The 17,748-nt window shown below is 40.6% G+C and overlaps 1 protein-coding gene across 2 annotated transcripts in view; it reads left to right on the plus strand.

Annotated features, from left to right (window-relative positions):
• Nucleotides 1–17,748, plus strand: part of KDM3A (lysine demethylase 3A) — a 45,212-nt gene that overhangs the window by 24,097 nt on the left and 3,367 nt on the right. Inside the window, exons 11-23 of one of the 2 annotated variants that reach the window (XR_012639378.1) lie at nucleotides 1,580–1,794; nucleotides 3,094–3,246; nucleotides 3,442–3,537; nucleotides 4,001–4,128; nucleotides 6,779–6,962; nucleotides 7,771–7,943; nucleotides 8,794–9,030; nucleotides 10,364–10,535; nucleotides 12,865–12,955; nucleotides 13,632–13,762; nucleotides 14,635–14,754; nucleotides 14,844–14,983; nucleotides 16,433–16,534. Coding sequence is in view for 1 of the 2 variants with exons in the window: in XM_074951885.1 (XP_074807986.1) it covers nucleotides 1,580–1,794; nucleotides 3,094–3,246; nucleotides 3,442–3,537; nucleotides 4,001–4,128; nucleotides 6,779–6,962; nucleotides 7,771–7,943; nucleotides 8,794–9,030; nucleotides 10,364–10,535; nucleotides 12,865–12,955; nucleotides 13,632–13,762; nucleotides 14,635–14,754; nucleotides 14,844–14,983 (1,840 nt within the window). In the remaining variant the exon portion in view is untranslated. The remainder of the gene's footprint in view (nucleotides 1–1,579; nucleotides 1,795–3,093; nucleotides 3,247–3,441; nucleotides 3,538–4,000; nucleotides 4,129–6,778; nucleotides 6,963–7,770; nucleotides 7,944–8,793; nucleotides 9,031–10,363; nucleotides 10,536–12,864; nucleotides 12,956–13,631; nucleotides 13,763–14,634; nucleotides 14,755–14,843; nucleotides 14,984–16,432; nucleotides 16,535–17,748) is intronic. The other variant, XM_074951885.1, reaches the window with a different exon arrangement.

The following is a 17,748-nucleotide window of genomic DNA, read 5'->3' on the forward strand; positions in this document are numbered from 1 at the left end:
GTAGAGATTCATGCTTTGAGTTCCAGAGGTTCCTGATTCAGTACCCAGGGGTGTCTGTCATGAAGGTGGTTGTCAGGAACTAGAGAAATATTTTTAAAGGACAGCTTAAATTTCGGAGTACAATTGGGAGGGAAGGTATAGGTTTTTTTTCTGCAGAAATGCAGACTATGCAAGGTTCCTGAAAATATCCCCTCCTTTTTCAAAACCTACATAAATCTCTCCCCTTTCATGAAATCTTTCTATATTCATCTCGTTCCCAATGATTTTGTCACGTCTGTCCTTACTAGTTTTGTTTTTCTTGTGTTAAACTTTATGGGGCATGGATTGTATCATTCTTTTGTTGCATAAAGTGATGCATGTGTAGTGCTGTGTAGAGAGCTCACTTTGTGATTAAATTTAAAAACAAACATTGAAGTCCTAGTTTCCTTGAATGAAGATTTGGGGCTGGAAAAATCTCCCTGTTTTACTGTTGCGTTACAGGCTTAATTTCCTGCACACCTTCTAGTGGAAGAAGTATTATTATAGCTCTGTGAGCTCTTGAGGAGGGAGGATTGAAGGGGAGAAGTAAGAAAAAAGTGTAACATGAGAACAAAACATTTAAGACCAATATTGCTAACTGGTGATTTAATAAAGGTGGCTTAATATTATGCCTGAAATACCACAGTTGTTTTAAAGCTAAGTAATGTTAACTCATCACTTCAAGGTAGATGTTGAGATTCAACTACATTGAGTCTCTTCAATTAGAACTTTAAAAATGGTGGTCCCATCTCCTCTGTGTGGATGTTAAAGATCCCACAGCACTCTTAATTCATGGGAAGAGTAATGGGTAGCAGTATGGTTTTTTTTGCTTTTGAACTAACTTCCTTGCCATTTTTATGCAGCATATCAAGCACCTGTTGGTTGTTCCACCTCAGAAGCAGCTGTCTTTCACTGAGATTTCATGGATAGTTTGTAAAGGAGCCCTATTAATGAACACTTCTAGCATGTGATTTGTAAAGTTTTCTTTAATATATTTCTTTTTCTGTGTTGTCAATAGTTAAATATTTTTCCCCCTAGATTTTCCTACTGGTAAATCTAAATACAAAACCTTCTGGAAAGTAGATGTTCTTTTGTCTACTGACCTGCTTTCCAAGTTAGCCATAATTGTTTTATTGGTTATGTTTAAGATATTCAGTTTCCTGCTGTGTTAGGGTTTGAATCAAGTTTGAGCTGTGCACCACTAATACAATGAAAAATCTTTGCTACAGCCCTAAAGTGCATGTCTCATATTGCAAATGCATTTAAGATTCTCACTAATTGGATTCTTTAGATTTCCTGGCTTAAAATGCGAAGGGCACAACAAAAACTGAATTTCTTCCTCAGTGAGCATGGTTTAATCATGATTCTCTGACATAATAGAGAACACAATTTATCCTGATCTATACTAACCATTAAATCATTCAGCATTGTCAGTTATCCTGTTAATTTCTTGTATGGTCGTATGCAGGTGTCTGGGTAACAGACTAGAAGAGGTGGAAATGAGCTAGTAGACAACATTTGGGTTTTTTGTTTTGTTATCCCCATCCTCTCTCCTCCACAGGCTGCGGTTCAATAGACATGGATTGCTGCGTGAAGAAGGTTTCTTAACGCCGGACAAGTATGACTCTGAGGCTATCAGCTTGTGGCTGCCTTTAGCAAAAAATGTTGTGGGTCTAGATCTGGACACTGCAAAGTATATTCTAGCCAACATCGGAGATCACTTCTGCCGGCTGGTGATATCTGAAAAGGAGGTCATGTCCACAATAGAACCACACAGTAAGAGCAGCTCTTCTGAAATGTAAAATTTAGGACTTTTCACTCAACTTTTCAAAATAGGTCTTCATAGCTTGTTTCCTGCATGCAAATTGATTGTATGCATTTGGTGTTGCTGTTCTAAAAACTTTATTAAATGTCCATTTTGATTCTTGGTGGGAAGTAATAATATCTTTAAACTTGTGGATATGAATGTTAAGCAACTCTGTACTCTTGGACCCTTATCAGGATTCAGCTCTGCACGTGAGTCTCATACTCTCAGTTGGCCTGACTTCTCCTCCCTTTCTAGAAAAAACCTTGAAGTGCAGTTCTGTTATAGAAAGTGATGATGTAAAAATGGTACTTTTTCTACTCTACTTATCTGCTGCCTGTGTATATTCAGTCAGATCTACTAATTTAGAGACAAAATAAGTTTTTATTGCTTTCTGTTCTTGGTAGCAATAGGGGGCTAAGACAGTTGAGTGATGTGGCTTCTGTTCCTTTTTGTATATCAAGGGCCTCATCTTGCTTCCATTGAAGTCGATAATAGAACTCTCATTGTCTTCAGTGGTGCAGGATTGAGCCCCAACAGAATTGCCCTACACAGTTGCACCTTTTTTGAAACTTCACTGATGGCAAAGGACTAAACAGGTGTTGCTGAAGGGATAATTAGTTTGTGGAACCTCTACTGGTGCAGATGTGCATGAGGGAAAGAACTCCGGTTCAAATTTGAGTCTATTCTGAGATTACACGACTGACAGCTAGAAAAAAACTATTCTTATTTTACCTTAAACTGAGCATACTTTTTAAACTAGAAACCATGAAAAGACAACAAATATGGAACCCTATGGCATTTTACACTATTACTCCTCAGTGAAGAATTGCAGTTTAAGCAATGTCTCTTTTTCCTATAGCTATAATTGTATAGCCAGAGATGCAGCATGGGTTAAAGGAATGGCTGCATTGTTTCTCTTCATACATGTATATGTGCGCATGGCAAGGTCGTAGTGTCCATATGATTACTCTTTATTGTGCACCTCTGACAGCCTTGTTTGCCCTCTGTCCACTAATCAGTCTTCCCAGGATTTTTTCTTACATGCAAAACCTTGAATAGATTCAAACCTGCCTCTGAAGTGTTTCCTCTTCCTCCTCCAGACATGTAATTCTTCCTCTTAAAATTCTCCCCGAGTTGGGGCAAGATTAATTCTTGAGCCAATGGGGGATATTTTATACTAATGTAATTATTTTTGAAGTACATTAATCAAAACCCCATAGGGCTGCAAGTTAACTCTTTAACTTTGACTAGACTGTCAATTACCACAGGACAAGTAGCCTGGAAACGTGCAGTTCGAGGCGTTCGAGAAATGTGTGATGTGTGTGACACCACAATATTCAACCTTCACTGGGTTTGCCCCAAGTGTGGCTTTGGAGTGTGTGTAGATTGTTACAGGATGAAAAAGAAAAGCATACATGAAGGTGAGAATGTGCAGTGCCCTGCTTTCTTAAAAATAACTTAAGTTGTTGAACTATTATGTTAATGAATGGATAGGCTTATTGTAAAGCTCTTTTTATAAACTTGTATGCTGAAATTATTAAAGGACAAACAACTGGCTATTCAGAGACTGACTGAATGAATACATTAACTAGTCATTTTAAATGATTTGTTTGCAGGTGGTGCATCTGATACTTTTTCCTGGCTTAAATGTGTGAAGGGTCAGTTACATGAACCGGAGAACTTAATGCCTACACAGATAATTCCTGGAAAAGGTATTCTAATTACTGTGGAAATATATGCGAACAGTACCAAGTGTTCTGTTGTTTACTCATATAGGGCCTGATCCAATGCTAGTTGAATGGAAAAGATTCCACTGACTTCAGTGGCCACTGGATCTGGTCCAGAATGCTTCTCCATAGACTAGGATAAAATGATTTGAGTAATAAAATTGTTCAGCCAGTTTACCAAGAAGCAGTGTTTAAAGACTAACTCTGTATTTTGTTTTGCTGGTGTTATTTGTGTAAAGTATTTAATTTTAAGTACAGAAAGTATCTTGATTTCTCTGAAAAAGTTAATCCTAATAAACAAAACATGAGTTAAACTGACATATTTCCATTTTGGAAATGCTTTCTCTCTTAACCGTCTTTTAGCTACAGAGTGTACCCACATTGAATCTTGATAGTCTGTATGTTTAATTTGGATAATATGAGCTCATTACTGATTCTTCTCATTTAGCTCTCTATGATGTTGGTGACACTGTTCACTCTGTAAGAGCAAAATGGGGAATAAAGGCAAACTGTCCTTGTGCGAATAAGCAGTTAAAGGCTCTATCAAAACCAAATCTGAAGGAGGATCCAAAACAGGTATTGCCACTGTCTCACGCTATATATACACATAGTTTGAGAAACAATGATTGGGTCTTTCAAAGGTGCTCAGTGTTGGCCTGACTCTGCTCCCATTAAAGTCTCAATGATAACTGATTTCAATGGGTATGGAGTTAGGTCAACACCAACCACTTCTGAAATCCCATTCTATGGATCTGTGCAATATTAATGTGTGTGCATATTCACTGGTTAAACTTTCTTAAATGTACTAGCAAAATGTTTAGGTGTCTATTTATAGGGACCCATTTTTTTAAGATAAGTGTCCAGTTCTTTAAAAGCATTGAGCGTTCTGCGGCTCTCTTCGACTGACTGCTAAAGGAAAAGGAGGATTGTACTGAAGATATTTTCAAGAAACTTCTAGACTGGAAGGGTGAGGGAATGTGGTGGGGTGCAGAAAGAGAACAGAGGAAATTCCTTGAGTCCTGGAGACTTAATGACAAAATAATGCAACAAAGTAGGTTAAATCTAAAATAAGCAGTTCAGAGGGAATTTGGAGTTCTTAAAAATATTAATCTGTTTAAATTCCTAGAAGATATGAAAATCTTTCTTCAGAGATTCTCGTATGCCTTATAAAACTCCAGTAATGGAGTCTCTAACAAGAATTTTAGGCTAACTAGATAACAAATAAATCTTAATGGCTGGGATATAAGAGAGAGCTTTCCTATAATTAAAACATAGCTTTCGTTTATGAAAACATAACCATCTTATTGTAAACAAAATCCACAAAGCTAGTCCTTTTTTAAATTGCATTATACAATTTTAGTCTAGTTTTTGAAGTACTCTGTTAAGTTTTAAACACTTACAGGTACTTGGGAATAAATTAAATGCTTCCCTTTTGGTAGTGACCTTCTGAAAGTTGAGTAGTTTCCTTACTACATATGAAAAATATTTAAATTTATCATGGTTTTTATTGCTAATTGGACTTGTGAAATTCCGCCCCCCCCCCCCCCCCCGGCATATGTTACTTGGCAGGGTTGATGCTAGCAATCGTCTTCCCCATCCCACTCCCTCCTCCTCCCCCTCCCCCTCCCCCTCCCCCCCCCCCCCCAATTGCCAAAGGCCAGCTCCACAAATAGTGTAAATCAGCATAGTTCCATTGATTTCAATGGGGTATCTGGCCTTTGGTTTTGAGGATGTGGTAGGCAGAAGACCATACTTAAATTATGGCTTCTACAAGCAAGTATTAAAATAGGTCTGACTTTTTGGTTTTAAACTTAAAAGCAGCATGAACTTCAGAAAATTATTTTAGCCTTAATACTCTAGGGCAGTGGTATGTATTTGTTTTCTCTCTGGCTGGGTAAGGTGATGGCCAAATCTTGGCGGGCCAAAGGGCTCTTTGGGTGTTTGCACACTAGCAAAAGCTTGTCAGTTATTGATTGCTTTATGTTGCATAAGCAGATAATTAAGTGCCTGTTTAAAAGTGTACCACTATACGTTGAAATGTATCAATAGGGTAGCTTCAGTGTGTTAAAATGTAAATGAAAAGTTTCTAAAATAAATGCAGGTAAAGTCTCTTTATCTATATGGCTTGTGGGACATCTGATAACTGGGCATTCAGATAAAGGAAATGATATTTTTAGCTGCAGTTTCACAGTGAAACTTTAGTCACTGATCTTAATGATACTCTATTGGGAGTGGAAATGTTTGATATTCAGTTAGCCAGAAATCCTCATGAGCTGAATGAGCATTGGGTCCTCCATGCTCGCTTGGGTATTCAGGATTTTGGGCCCTGAGGATGGAGGAGTAATTGTAGGAGACAGGAGCATCCCTGGTACAGTTTGAGCAGGGAGCAGTGTGGGAGGCCCAGGGAATCAGGGGGTGACTCACCCCAGACAGAGCCTTTCTTATCTTCTGCTTCCCTCTGGGAGCTGTGCTGTAAGGAAGGCCCTACTACTTAGCTCACGGTCTGCTGTCGGCTCCAGCCCCTATATTCCCCTGCAGCATCCATATGCTGACCTGTTTCTGAACCCCTCCTGCCCAGGCCTAGCATGTATGGGCTCAAAGGATACCTTGCAGCTGTGAAGGGAAAGCGGTTATCTCTCAGAGTATAGGTGCTGAAGCTGCAGGGGAGGATTTTCCGTTTGTTCCACTTGGTATCTATTACTTCCTGCTCCCCACTGGGGGCTCTGTTGTAAAGGCATTCTCCCTTCCTTCTCCCCACATCCAGTTCACCAAGGCTTCTGGTGTCTTTGGCCCTAGTGCTCCCTGCCAGGCAGGCCCTTTTACTCCCTGGCAACAGAGGATCCTCCAAGCTGGCAGGTGCTGGCCTCAGGTGCATATGCTCAGAGGTGGAACAGCAGGTGTGTAGCAGGGTGTGCTCAGATGTGGGTCAGCATGGGGACACTGCAGCTGGGACTGGGCAGGGGGAGCACATGGGCTGGAACTGCTGGGAGCTCAGGGTGGAATTGGAGCAGAGTAGTAGGCCATCCTTAAAGCAGAGCCCCTAGTGGGGAACAGGACAGAACTGCTGATGTATAGCGAGCGGGCCAGTTGAAAACTGCTCTAAGGTGTCAATAACAGATGCCAAGAAAAATATTAAGTGATAGGCTAGGTTGCTATCTCTGTTCCTCCATAGACTTCCTCTGTGACTTTGGGCAAGCCACTTAGGTATCTTCAACTTGTCTTGCAGAGTTTACTCCCCGGAGAGAAATCCACACTTCAGCATAATTTTGTCCTAAACCCATTAGCCACTAGCTATGATTCTCCTGTAAAACCAACATTTGGAAGTAAACCAGTCTCTTCAGTAAATACTTCTCCTTCCTTAAGTTGGCTGGCTAACCTAACAAGTGGAAACGTGAATAAAGAAAATAAAGGTAAATGTCATATATGAAAAACAACCTTCCACTGCTACTAGCTAATTGAAAATATCAGACCCATCTGCAGAATGGGGTGGGGGTTATGGTGGCTGGCTACTGGTATAAGAGTTTAATAAACCAGGTAAAAAGACTTGTGTATTTTAAAATGCCTCACCACCTAAGTCACTTTTGAAAATGGAACTTAAGTTCCTAAGTCATTTAGGCATTTTTGAAAACTTCACCCATGACACTGGATTTTTCAAAACTGCCTAAGCACACTAGGTACCTAACTTGCTTAGGTACTCGTGAAAATCCACTTGCTAGACTGTAGTACTCTGCAGCAATACAGTGGAAGGAAGTAATGAAGACTTCTGAGGAATAAGTAATAATTTGTCAATTCAGATATGGTGCTAGTTTGGGGAAGAGAACAGATTCCCTCCTGCCCCCAAAAGGAAATGGAAGAGGAAGTGCACAGTTTCAGATACTTTAAGACATTAGGCAAGTCTGAAGAGTCTAATGATCTTCTTAAATTGGCAATGAGCAAAATATTTGTTGATACTGGACTTGTTTACATTTCACCCACAGAGTTTTGTCTATCTGTTTTTAAATTCAAAACTACATAAGGGGGAAAATGTCTCTTCCAAAAAGGAATAGTATTTTTTTAATGAATATAGTTGAAAGTGGTGTGACTCGAAGATGGTTTAAAATGGAATATATTGGCCATATTAACAAGTAATTTTTTTTAATTGATATAAAACTGTGCTTCAAACTCCAGAATATACCTGCCTTGGTTCAGTTTCAGTGGAGTTTTACCTCTCCGTTTCAGATAAACTCCTCGCGTCCACTTTAAAGAATGAAAACAAACCTCTTCAGACCCTTCCCACTTTCACTAAACCCCCTACAACCCTGCAGACATTCAACAGTGCAATATTAACACCTGTGAGCAACAACAACAACACAGGTTTCTTGAGGAATCTGCTGAACTCTTCTGGAGGAAAGGTATATGAGGATTTTTGCAGTGCTTCTTCCTTATTGTGGTTTTAAAGCCAAACTGTGCTGGAAGTGTATAGTGAATAGGAACCATTTCACCAGGCATGTGCCAGATTAAATACATAACCGTCAAATATTTTGCTGGGGAAGGCAGTTTCATTGTCTGGCTTTCGTCAGAGGCATCCCTATGGTTATAGCCTACGTGGAGTAGTGCCACAACAGCATAAGCTTGCCAGCTACCCTTGCTCTGTCCGCTGCAGCCCATACACCTGGAAGGATAGAGCCAGAGCATCCAGCAGATGCACTTCCCTGGTAGCCTCCAGGAGGGCTCTGAAACAACCCCCAGCTAGAGTTTAAAGCTGTGTTCTCCATCAAGTGATTTATTTTTTTTTTTTCTTTCAGATGCATAGATTGCAAATTACTTCACCCTGTCCCTCCAGGTGTGAATTAAACCCAGTCTGTAACTAATTTTGAAATAGTGGGGGAAATATTTAAACTGGGTTTCAGAAATGCAATCTCACTGATTTCAGATCACTAACTTTAAATATAATCCTAACTAGGAGCCACGCTCCATCTTCTTCAATGGGTTTGCACAGGTATAAATAACAGCAAGTCTTTCTACAGTATTTTAGTATAAAGCTATGTCACTTACATAATTAAGCATAAACTATAAGGAGACTATTATGCCTACATAATATAAACGTGGGCTGAAGTGAAAAGGAAGCAGTTGGTGGCAAAAATATGTAGTAGGAGTGTTGCATGACTTATTAAAATCTCTGCAGAACAATGGCATCTTGACATATGACTGCAACAAAAGCATACATTAACATTGACTTTCTCTTCTCCCTCTTCAATTCAGACAGAAAGTGGGCTCAAGAGCACTCCCAAAATCCTTGATGACATTTTTGCATCGTTGGTGCAAAGTAGAACTCTCACAGATTTGCCTAAGAAACCTCAAGGATTAACTATAAAGCCTACTATATTGGGCTTTGATACACCTCACTATTGGTTATGTGATAACCGCTTGCTGTGTCTTCAGGATCCCAACAATGCGAGTAACTGGAATGTCTTTAGAGAATGCTGGAAGCAGGGACAGGTATTTTCCTCAAGATGTTTTGTTTGTTTCCTGCACACTCACATTATCGTTAGTGGGCTAATACAGACTATGTAGATTTGATTTTTTTTTTTTTTAAATGGCCCTTATAGCTGTGGTATCTGAGCACTAGTCAACAGAGAGGATTTTCTAAATATAGAATGGATGTTCTCTAGTGGCAGAGCATACAGCTGGACATTCAGTCTTGGTTCTGAGATTGATTATAATTTCCAGTTAGTAGTGCAATGTATGGCATGCTACTGTGCCAGAGAGCCACCATGGATTATTGTCTAGTGGTTAAAGCAGGGTGGGACTGGACTTCAGACTTTTTTTAGCATTGCCACTGACAAATGATGAGGTCACAAAATTTCTTTGCTTTCGTTTCATTATCTGTTTAGAGGGGAATGATTATCCATAATTGCTTCCCTTACATGAGTGTTGAGTGAGTTCATTAGTGCTGAGCTCCTTGCATAGAAGAGGATAAACTGTATAAAATACTACTTCTGTGCATTTTAATACCTCTTGCTGGGATATATTGGTGGCTCCTATTGTGACTCTGGCTTTCTTGTACCAGATGGAGGCTGTCCATCATAACTTGTTTGATTTACAAAGACAGGACAGCAAAGTTGTCTCTAAAACTATATGTAAACCTCTATTGGGAAGTGGATTACTCACCTTTAATACCCACCATGTCCGGTTCATAAGTCTGGGAGTTGACACCCAGAGTCACTTATGAAAAACCGCTCACTTAGCAGCAATGATCTCTGTCACTGTCTTGTGGCTAACTTTTTTTTTTTTTTTTGGTCTTCTAACAGAACATACTTTTTCCAGTTGAGAGTTAAAATTTGCGTGAAAGATTTACTACTTCTGTTTTCCAGGCAACTTAATACACTTGAAGTTTTTGTAAGCTTTAGAAACTACAACTTAACTTCTGAAAGTACAGCATATGAATGAATTAGCAGTTTTGTTGCTACTGGTTCCTCCTTTATTTCCCTCAAGTATGGATAAGATTTCAAACTACAAAGCAGCTTTTATTATAACGTGTACAGACTACGTAAATCTAGCATGGCAGCTGAAATAATGGAAAGGCACTGTAAATTCTACTAAGTATATCTTCATGAGGTACCCATATCCTCAGCAACACTATAAATAAGATGTTAGAGAAAAGGTATAGTTATTTTAAAAAATATTTTCAATTTTTTTCTTACTAAATTTGGTATAATCTCTATTGCCATTATAATTCCTGTATGATGAGGCCCTGCAGAAATGCTTATTAAATCTTAAAATATTCTGTATTAAAGAGGCATTAATTTTCTCTAATTCATGTGTCTTTTAGCCTGTGATGGTGTCTGGAGTGCATCACAAACTAAATGCAGAGCTTTGGAAACCAGAATCCTTCAGGAAGGAGTTCGGCCAACAGGAAGTAGATCTGGTCAATTGCAGAACCAATGAAATTATCACAGGAGCTACAGTAGGAGACTTCTGGGATGGATTTGAAGATATTCCAAGTATGCAATGTGAAGTCACTTATATTCTATTGTTTTGCCTAATGGATACTAAGAAATATGGCAAACGGAAGAAAATATCCTGCTTTCCATTCTTATTGCTTGCTTTACTCCAGAATGTCAGACTTGTTTATCTTTGATGCCTCTGTAAGGGGAATATGCCGTTCTGTCTGGCTTGGAAAAGTTCCAAGTTTCAGAGTTTGACAAATGGTTCATCTTCCCCATGCTCCAATGTAGCATGCGTGTCAGTGCTCTTTACAGGTGCACCTTGTGAAATGCACTGACCTTGTTCCTAGTCCTCCATACTAAGAGGAAGATATTTCTTCAAAATTTTCTTTGAGGGCTCTTTCTTCAGCATCTTTTTTTTTCTCTCTGTGGCAGAGAGAAGGTCTTTGGGGGAACACTTCGATGAAGTTTGAGTACTCCCATAGCCTAATTTACATCCTTCAACTGCTTTACCAGTTGAATGGAATCTGGATGATTAAAATATAAATGTTGATGCTAACAGGGTGGTTGAATTGGCTTTTTGAACCCCTAGAGAACTCTTTTTTTTATTCCACATGTTGCACTTCTAATTGGAATTACTTCTGTGAGCCATTAAATAAAGCTTGTCTTGGACTTCTAATTTTTCAGTATTCCATAGTGATTAAGTTGTCCTGTGGCCTCATCTTGAATTGATATCAGAAGTGGTGTCTTGAATTCCTCATGAATCAGACTATCCTCTCCAGGTGTACTTCCTAAAACCTCCTTCTCACCTGTGGGAAACTAGACTTATACAGTAGATGTTTGAGGGTGCAGGGGTCTTTGAATAGGACTAAAGCAATTTAGAAAGCCATCTACGTTTTTAGTAGCCCTTAATCAGTGTAAAGGGAATGCATTTCCACTCAGTACATCTAAAGTGCATTAGGCTGTAGGCTGGACATTGTTAAACACTGGTTAGTTTGCTCTACTACAGGGGTGGGCAAACTTTTTTTGGCCCGAGAGCCACTTCTGGGTATAGAAATTGTATGGCGGGCCATGAATGATCATGAAATTGGGGTGCAGGAGGGGGTTAGGATTCTGGCTGGGGGTGCAGGCTCCAGGGTGGGGCCAGAAATGAGTTCATGGTGCGGAAGGGGGCTCTGGGCTGGGGCAGCGGGGGTGGGGAGGAGGGCAGCGGGGGGAGGGTGCAGACTCTGGGGTAGGGGGTGTAGGAGGGTGCTCCGGGCTGGAACAGACGAGTTCAGAGGGCGGGAGGGGGCTCTGGGCTGGGGCAGCGGTTTGGGGCACGGGTGCAGGCTCCGGATGATGCTTACCTCAAGCAGCTCTCGGAAGCAGCAGCATGTTCCCCCTCTGCCTCCTACACCGAGGCATGGCCACTCGGCTCTGCTGTGCGCTGCCCCGTCTGCAGGCGCTGCCCTTGCATCTCCCATTGGCTGCGGTTCCTGGCCAATGGGAGCTGTGTGGGCGGCGCTTGGGACGGGAGCAGCATGCGGAGAGGAGCCCCCTGGCTGCCCCTTTGCGTAGGAGCCGGAGGGGGGATATGCCGCAGTTTCTGGAAGCTGTGCAGACCACACCCTGCTCCCCAGCAGGAACTCGAGGGTCGGATGCAGCCCACTGGCCGTAGTTTGCCCACCCCTGCTCTACTAGAATTCAGGTTTCATCAGTGGTCTGTCTACATAATGTCTCCATCATGAAAATCTGCAGGGCTCTCTGTCTCTGTCTCATCTAGAGCTGAGGGTTGCTTTGCGAGGACAGTTGTGCATTACTTGATTAAACTAGAACTCATCAGAAAAGAATTGTGCTGCTTGCTAGGTTCCCACAAGTGGAAACAGAGGCCACGTCAAAGAAAGAACATTTAATTCCCATAGTTGTTGTGGTTCTTAATGTGAAAATGCAGAATCTATCCACCTTCCCCATCATCTGCAGAGTTAGATTCTCTTAAAACTGTTGCACTTGGGGGAAGAAACTTAAGCAATGGGAGCTGGACAGTACATTTCTAACCTCTGTTCAAAGTGTCTGATGCTGGGAGAGGTTGCTGAGAGGACACAATAGCCACTGATTTCCTGAAGATTCCTGAAATTAAATTGCAGCTGGGATTGGATGGATAGGGAGGACACACCCAATTTCTGGAAGAACCAGTTGCTATTGTAAGAAACTGCTTTTTCTGGGACACAAGTCAAGGAATTTTCCAGACAACAGTGTCATAGGAGAAAACAGGGCCCTGGTTTTGCATAAATGTTTGTGGCTACAATGTGCTTGTAATGTGTGAGACCAGATACCTTTGGATGGGTTTTCCATTATAAAAAGTACAAGTTACAAGAAACTAATACCTGTGAACTCTTAATCATAGGCCGCCTTAAAACAGAAGGAGGGGAGCCAATGGTGTTGAAGCTTAAGGACTGGCCTCCGGGAGAAGACTTCCGAGACATGATGCCATCTCGGTATGAACTTTTGAAAAAACTATTCCTTGCATGGTTGATGCACCAAAGACATCACAGAAATCACAAATGCTATTGGCCTCTGAAACACCTGATTCAACTCTGAGCAGTGACTGTCGTTTATGCATAAACTACATCTGTTTCTGTGAGATGCTCAACATGGTTGAGTGTCTGAGAAATAAGCTTTGCTATAGATGCTCATGAATATACAATGGGTTGTATTTGCATCTAAATTAACCCTTTGCTGCTGATTGATAAAGTTTAGACTTCAAAAAAGAGAATCCATAACACTTCTCTTAGTTTTTAGGTTCTGTCAAAGTGTACATTTTTGCCAAGTTTAAACTCTGGGCCAAATTTAATCCATGCCTTGCCTAATTTGCATATTGTACTTAATGACAATAGAGATAATTGGCCAATTAGTTGATATTAGGGGCTTCAGTGTTGAGTACATTAGTATAATTACTAATATATCTGAAACTTCACATATCTACTACGTTCCTATGTCTTATCTAGCTGTTTGTTCTCCTGTTTTCCCATTTAGATTTAATGAGTGCATTGATGAAAGAATTACACCCCTTGGCTGGGAAAGAAAATAATGTTGGTTGTAGTAATTTTAATAAATCTGTCCCTAAAATATTTTATATTGTTGCCTAATATTAATGGAGTTGTATTACCATAGGTTTGATGACCTGATGAATAACATTCCATTGCCAGAGTACACTAGAAGAGATGGTAAACTCAACCTTGCCTCCAGACTTCCCAACTATTTTGTTCGACCAGATTTAGGTCCTAAAATGTACAATGCATATGGTAAGTAATCCTGTTAATGTTGTAGCTCATACTTTCCATATATTCCAGTAAATGTTAAATTCAGAATTAAGTACAGACCTGTAATCACAGACAATCAGATTAGTCGTTCTGTCAATCCAAATTAGGTGTTTGATCTTGGTTCCCTTTTGTAAGAACTAGAATTGCTCAGATGAGTTACTGTCAATATCCATCAGTTGATCTCTTGGTTTGTATGTAAGTAGTCACTTTTATCCTTAGTTCTCAAGAACCTCTGTGCATTCATTCCACTGTCCTTTTAACGACACATCTGCCTGTTCTCTTTGTTACTTTATTCCACCTCTCCATGGATATTTGCTTGTCCTACGTGTGCCCACTACTTCTGCCCAATCTTTTTGGAACTCTTTTTTTTCCTCTGAGCCATAGCCTCCCTTTTTAATCTCTCCCTGAGCCCTTCTTTCCTCTACGTGTGTTTAAAACAGCTCTCAGACATGGTTCTTTCAGAGCCATGCTTGACAAATTTTTCGTTATGGGGGTTGTTAGTATAGCCGCCATACTTAATAGGAACTGGATTGTTTCTAAGACTCATACTGGGCTACATGGCTATAGAAACCCTGTACTAGTAAGTCTTGAGCATGGCTTCTGTACATTTTAGCCATGTTAGGCATGAAGGCAAACAGTGTGTTAGGCCATAAGCCTATTTTGAAAATGTATTTTTTTACAATTTGTAAGTTGATAGTGAGGCTGGCCTTGGATTCTGTATCTCTGAAAAACAGTTTGATACTGTAATCATGTTAACAAACATTGTAAACATTGCTTTTCAAATACAACTGCTTCTGAAAGTGCATTTTTCTTTATTGGCTTATAAATATGTTGCATATGTTTAAATTTTCCAGGTTTAATTACACCAGACGATAGAAAGTATGGCACAACAAACCTCCATTTAGATGTGTCTGATGCAGCTAATGTTATGGTTTATGTGGGCATACCAAAAGGGCAGGTCAATCAAGAAGAAGGTAAAACATTTGCTCATTGAGATCAGCCGTGTGTACTCAGAGGCAAAGCCCTTCAGTTAATTATGCGTTCACTCTTTGTTCTGTAACAGAAGTGCTTAAAACTATACAAGATGGCGATTCTGATGAGTTGACAATTAAGCGTTTTATAGACAGTCGAGAGAAACCTGGAGCTCTATGGCACATTTATGCTGCTAAAGATACAGAGAAGATCCGGGAATTCCTTAAAAAGGTAGGTTAACGTTATGCTTAGAAACAAACTTACACATGGGGAACAGAAATGTGGTGATAGAGAGCTCTTCAATCTAACAAAACTCTAACAAGATCCAATGGCTGGAAGTGGAAGCCAGACAAAACTAAGGTTAAAAAAAGAAAAGGAGTACTTGTGGCACCTTAGAGACTACTCAATTTATTTGAGCATGAGCTTTCATGAGCTACAGCTCACTTCATCGGATGCATACTGTGGAAACTGCAGAATACATTATTATATACACAGACACCATGAAACAATACCTCCTCCCACCCCACTCTCCTGCTGGTAATAGCTTATCTAAAGTGATCATCAAGATGGGCCATTTCCAGCACAAATCCAGGTTTTCTCACCCTCCATCCCCCCACAGACAAACTCACTCTCTTGCTGGTAATAGCCCATCCAAAGTGACCACTCTCTTCACAATGTGTATGATAATCAAGGTGGGCCATTTCCTGCAGGAATCCAGGTTCTCTCACCCCCCTCCAAAAACCACACGATGGGCTATTGCCAGCAAGAGAGTGAGTTTGTCTGTGGGGGGACGGAGGGTGAGAAAACCTGGATTTGTGCTGGAGATGGCCCATCTTGATGATCACTTTAGATAAGCTATTACCAGCAGGAGAGTGGGGTGGGAGGAGGTATTGTTTCATGGTGTCTGTGTATATAATAATGTATTCTGCAATTTCCACAGTATGCATCCGATGAAGTGAGCTGTAGCTCACGAAAGCTCATGCTCAAATAAATTGGTTAGTCTCTAAGGTGCCACAAGTACTCCTTTTCTTTTTGCGAATACAGACTAACACGGCTGTTACTCTGAAACCTAAGGTTAAAAAGAAATGCAAATTTTAACTGAGAGTAACTAATAGAACTGGGCAGAGAACTCCCTTTCATGGAGAATTTTTTGATATTTTGAAATTGAAATGTTGGTTTAGTTTCAATTTGGAACACAAAACAAACACTTGGAAATTTTCTGCAAGAGGGAATGGAGCCTTGGCTCTGAGGCAGCCAACCTGCTGGGAACCCTGGTGTCTATAAGGCAGGTTGCCAGGGAGCAGGACAGGTGAGCTTGCAGGAATGTAGGCAGGTTCTGTGAAACTTCATAATCAAACTTTTTTTTTTCCTCCTCAAAATAGCTGGATTTTGCTAAAAGCATCAAATTCTGATGAAAAACTGCTTCAACAGAATTTTTCCAAAATCTAGTAATTAACCTTTGGAACAACGTAACTGAGGGTTATAGTGGATTATTGATTACTGGGAATTTTAAAATCAAGACTTAGAATTATATCCAAAGAGATGCTGTAGTTCAACCACAGCTGAATCAGTAATTGATTCAGGGAAGTCCTATAGCCTGTTATGCAGAAGGTTAAACTAGATCACAATTTTCCTTTCTGGCCTTAATCTAAAGTTCATTTCATGTGGCATGTGCTGCAGGGGCTCTTGCACCAAGAATGGCCAGATTGTGTGATGAGTTAGAAGAATCTGGTGGTAGATGAGCAGTGGGGTCAGAGGGGAGAGTAGAAACTAGCCCAGGAGGTAAGATAAAGGAAATTTGAGTGTTTTGTGTGTGTGTTTTGTTTTTGTTAAACCATGTTTTCAGTGGCTCCTGAATTTATGGCATTGTGTGAGGATGGATATATGATATTAAACTGACACTCTAGGCAAGAATTTCAGTAGCCAGGCTCCACCCTCCTGACTACTACAGTGTGGCTTGAATACATTATAACCTTTAAGAATCTTAAAAACTGGTCAGCTTTTAAGTCTGCTGTTAGCTGATGTGTAAAGGATTAAAACTGGAGGGAGGGGCATTTTGTAGCTGTGTCAGTCCCAGACCCTGCCAGAACAACAGATGCAAAACCTACACACACATCTCCACTGCTACAATGATCAACCCACCTTTCAAGCTCCATGGGTCCTGCACATGCCTATCCCAACACAGGGTGTACCTCATCCAGTGAACTAAATGTCCCAGTAGCAACTAAGTGGGTGAAACCAGACAGTAACTATGCTCTTGAATGAACTCCCACAGGAAAACAAAACACAAAAACACCCTCTCACTTGTGGATGAACACTCCTCCCGCCCTCTCCAAGCGATCACTATATGTGACTTATCAGTCCTCATCCAAACCCCCACAACACTTGCAAAAGATAAGCCATAACTTTGCTGGACACTAAAAATCGACTGGATTTATGGCTGCTTACAACAATCTATAACCCACTAACAACCCCCCTGTTTCTCCCTATGACTGGAGAGATGTTAACGTGCCACTTCACCTTGAATTGTCCCTTGAAATATGTTAACTACTTACATTAAACAATCTGTTCTGCCTTGTATTAAGCTTCAACACTGGGTGAGGCCAGGTCTACACTACACACTTATTTTGGCATAACTACGTTGCTCAAGGGTGTGAAAAATCCACATCCCTGAGCGATGTAGTTATACAGACCTTAACCCCACATGTCGAAAGTGCTATGTTGGTGGGAGAGCTTCTCCCACCGACATAGCTATCGCCTCTTGTGGAGGTGGAGTTGAGCCGACAGGAGAGCACTTAGAGCATCTTCACCAGAAGCTATAGCGGCACAACTGCAAGTTTGTAGTGTAGACCTGCTCTGCGTTTCCCATAGCTGAAGAAGAGCATTGTGTAAGCTCGAAAGCTTATCTCTCACCAACAAAAAAGACATGGGGTGGGTGAGGTATTAACACTGGAAGGGATAATTAAATTATGCAGACTGAAGAGCTTTGTTTCTGC

This window comes from Natator depressus, chromosome 4 (assembly GCF_965152275.1).
Source record: "Natator depressus isolate rNatDep1 chromosome 4, rNatDep2.hap1, whole genome shotgun sequence".
NCBI classification, from domain to species: Eukaryota; Metazoa; Chordata; order Testudines; family Cheloniidae; genus Natator; species Natator depressus.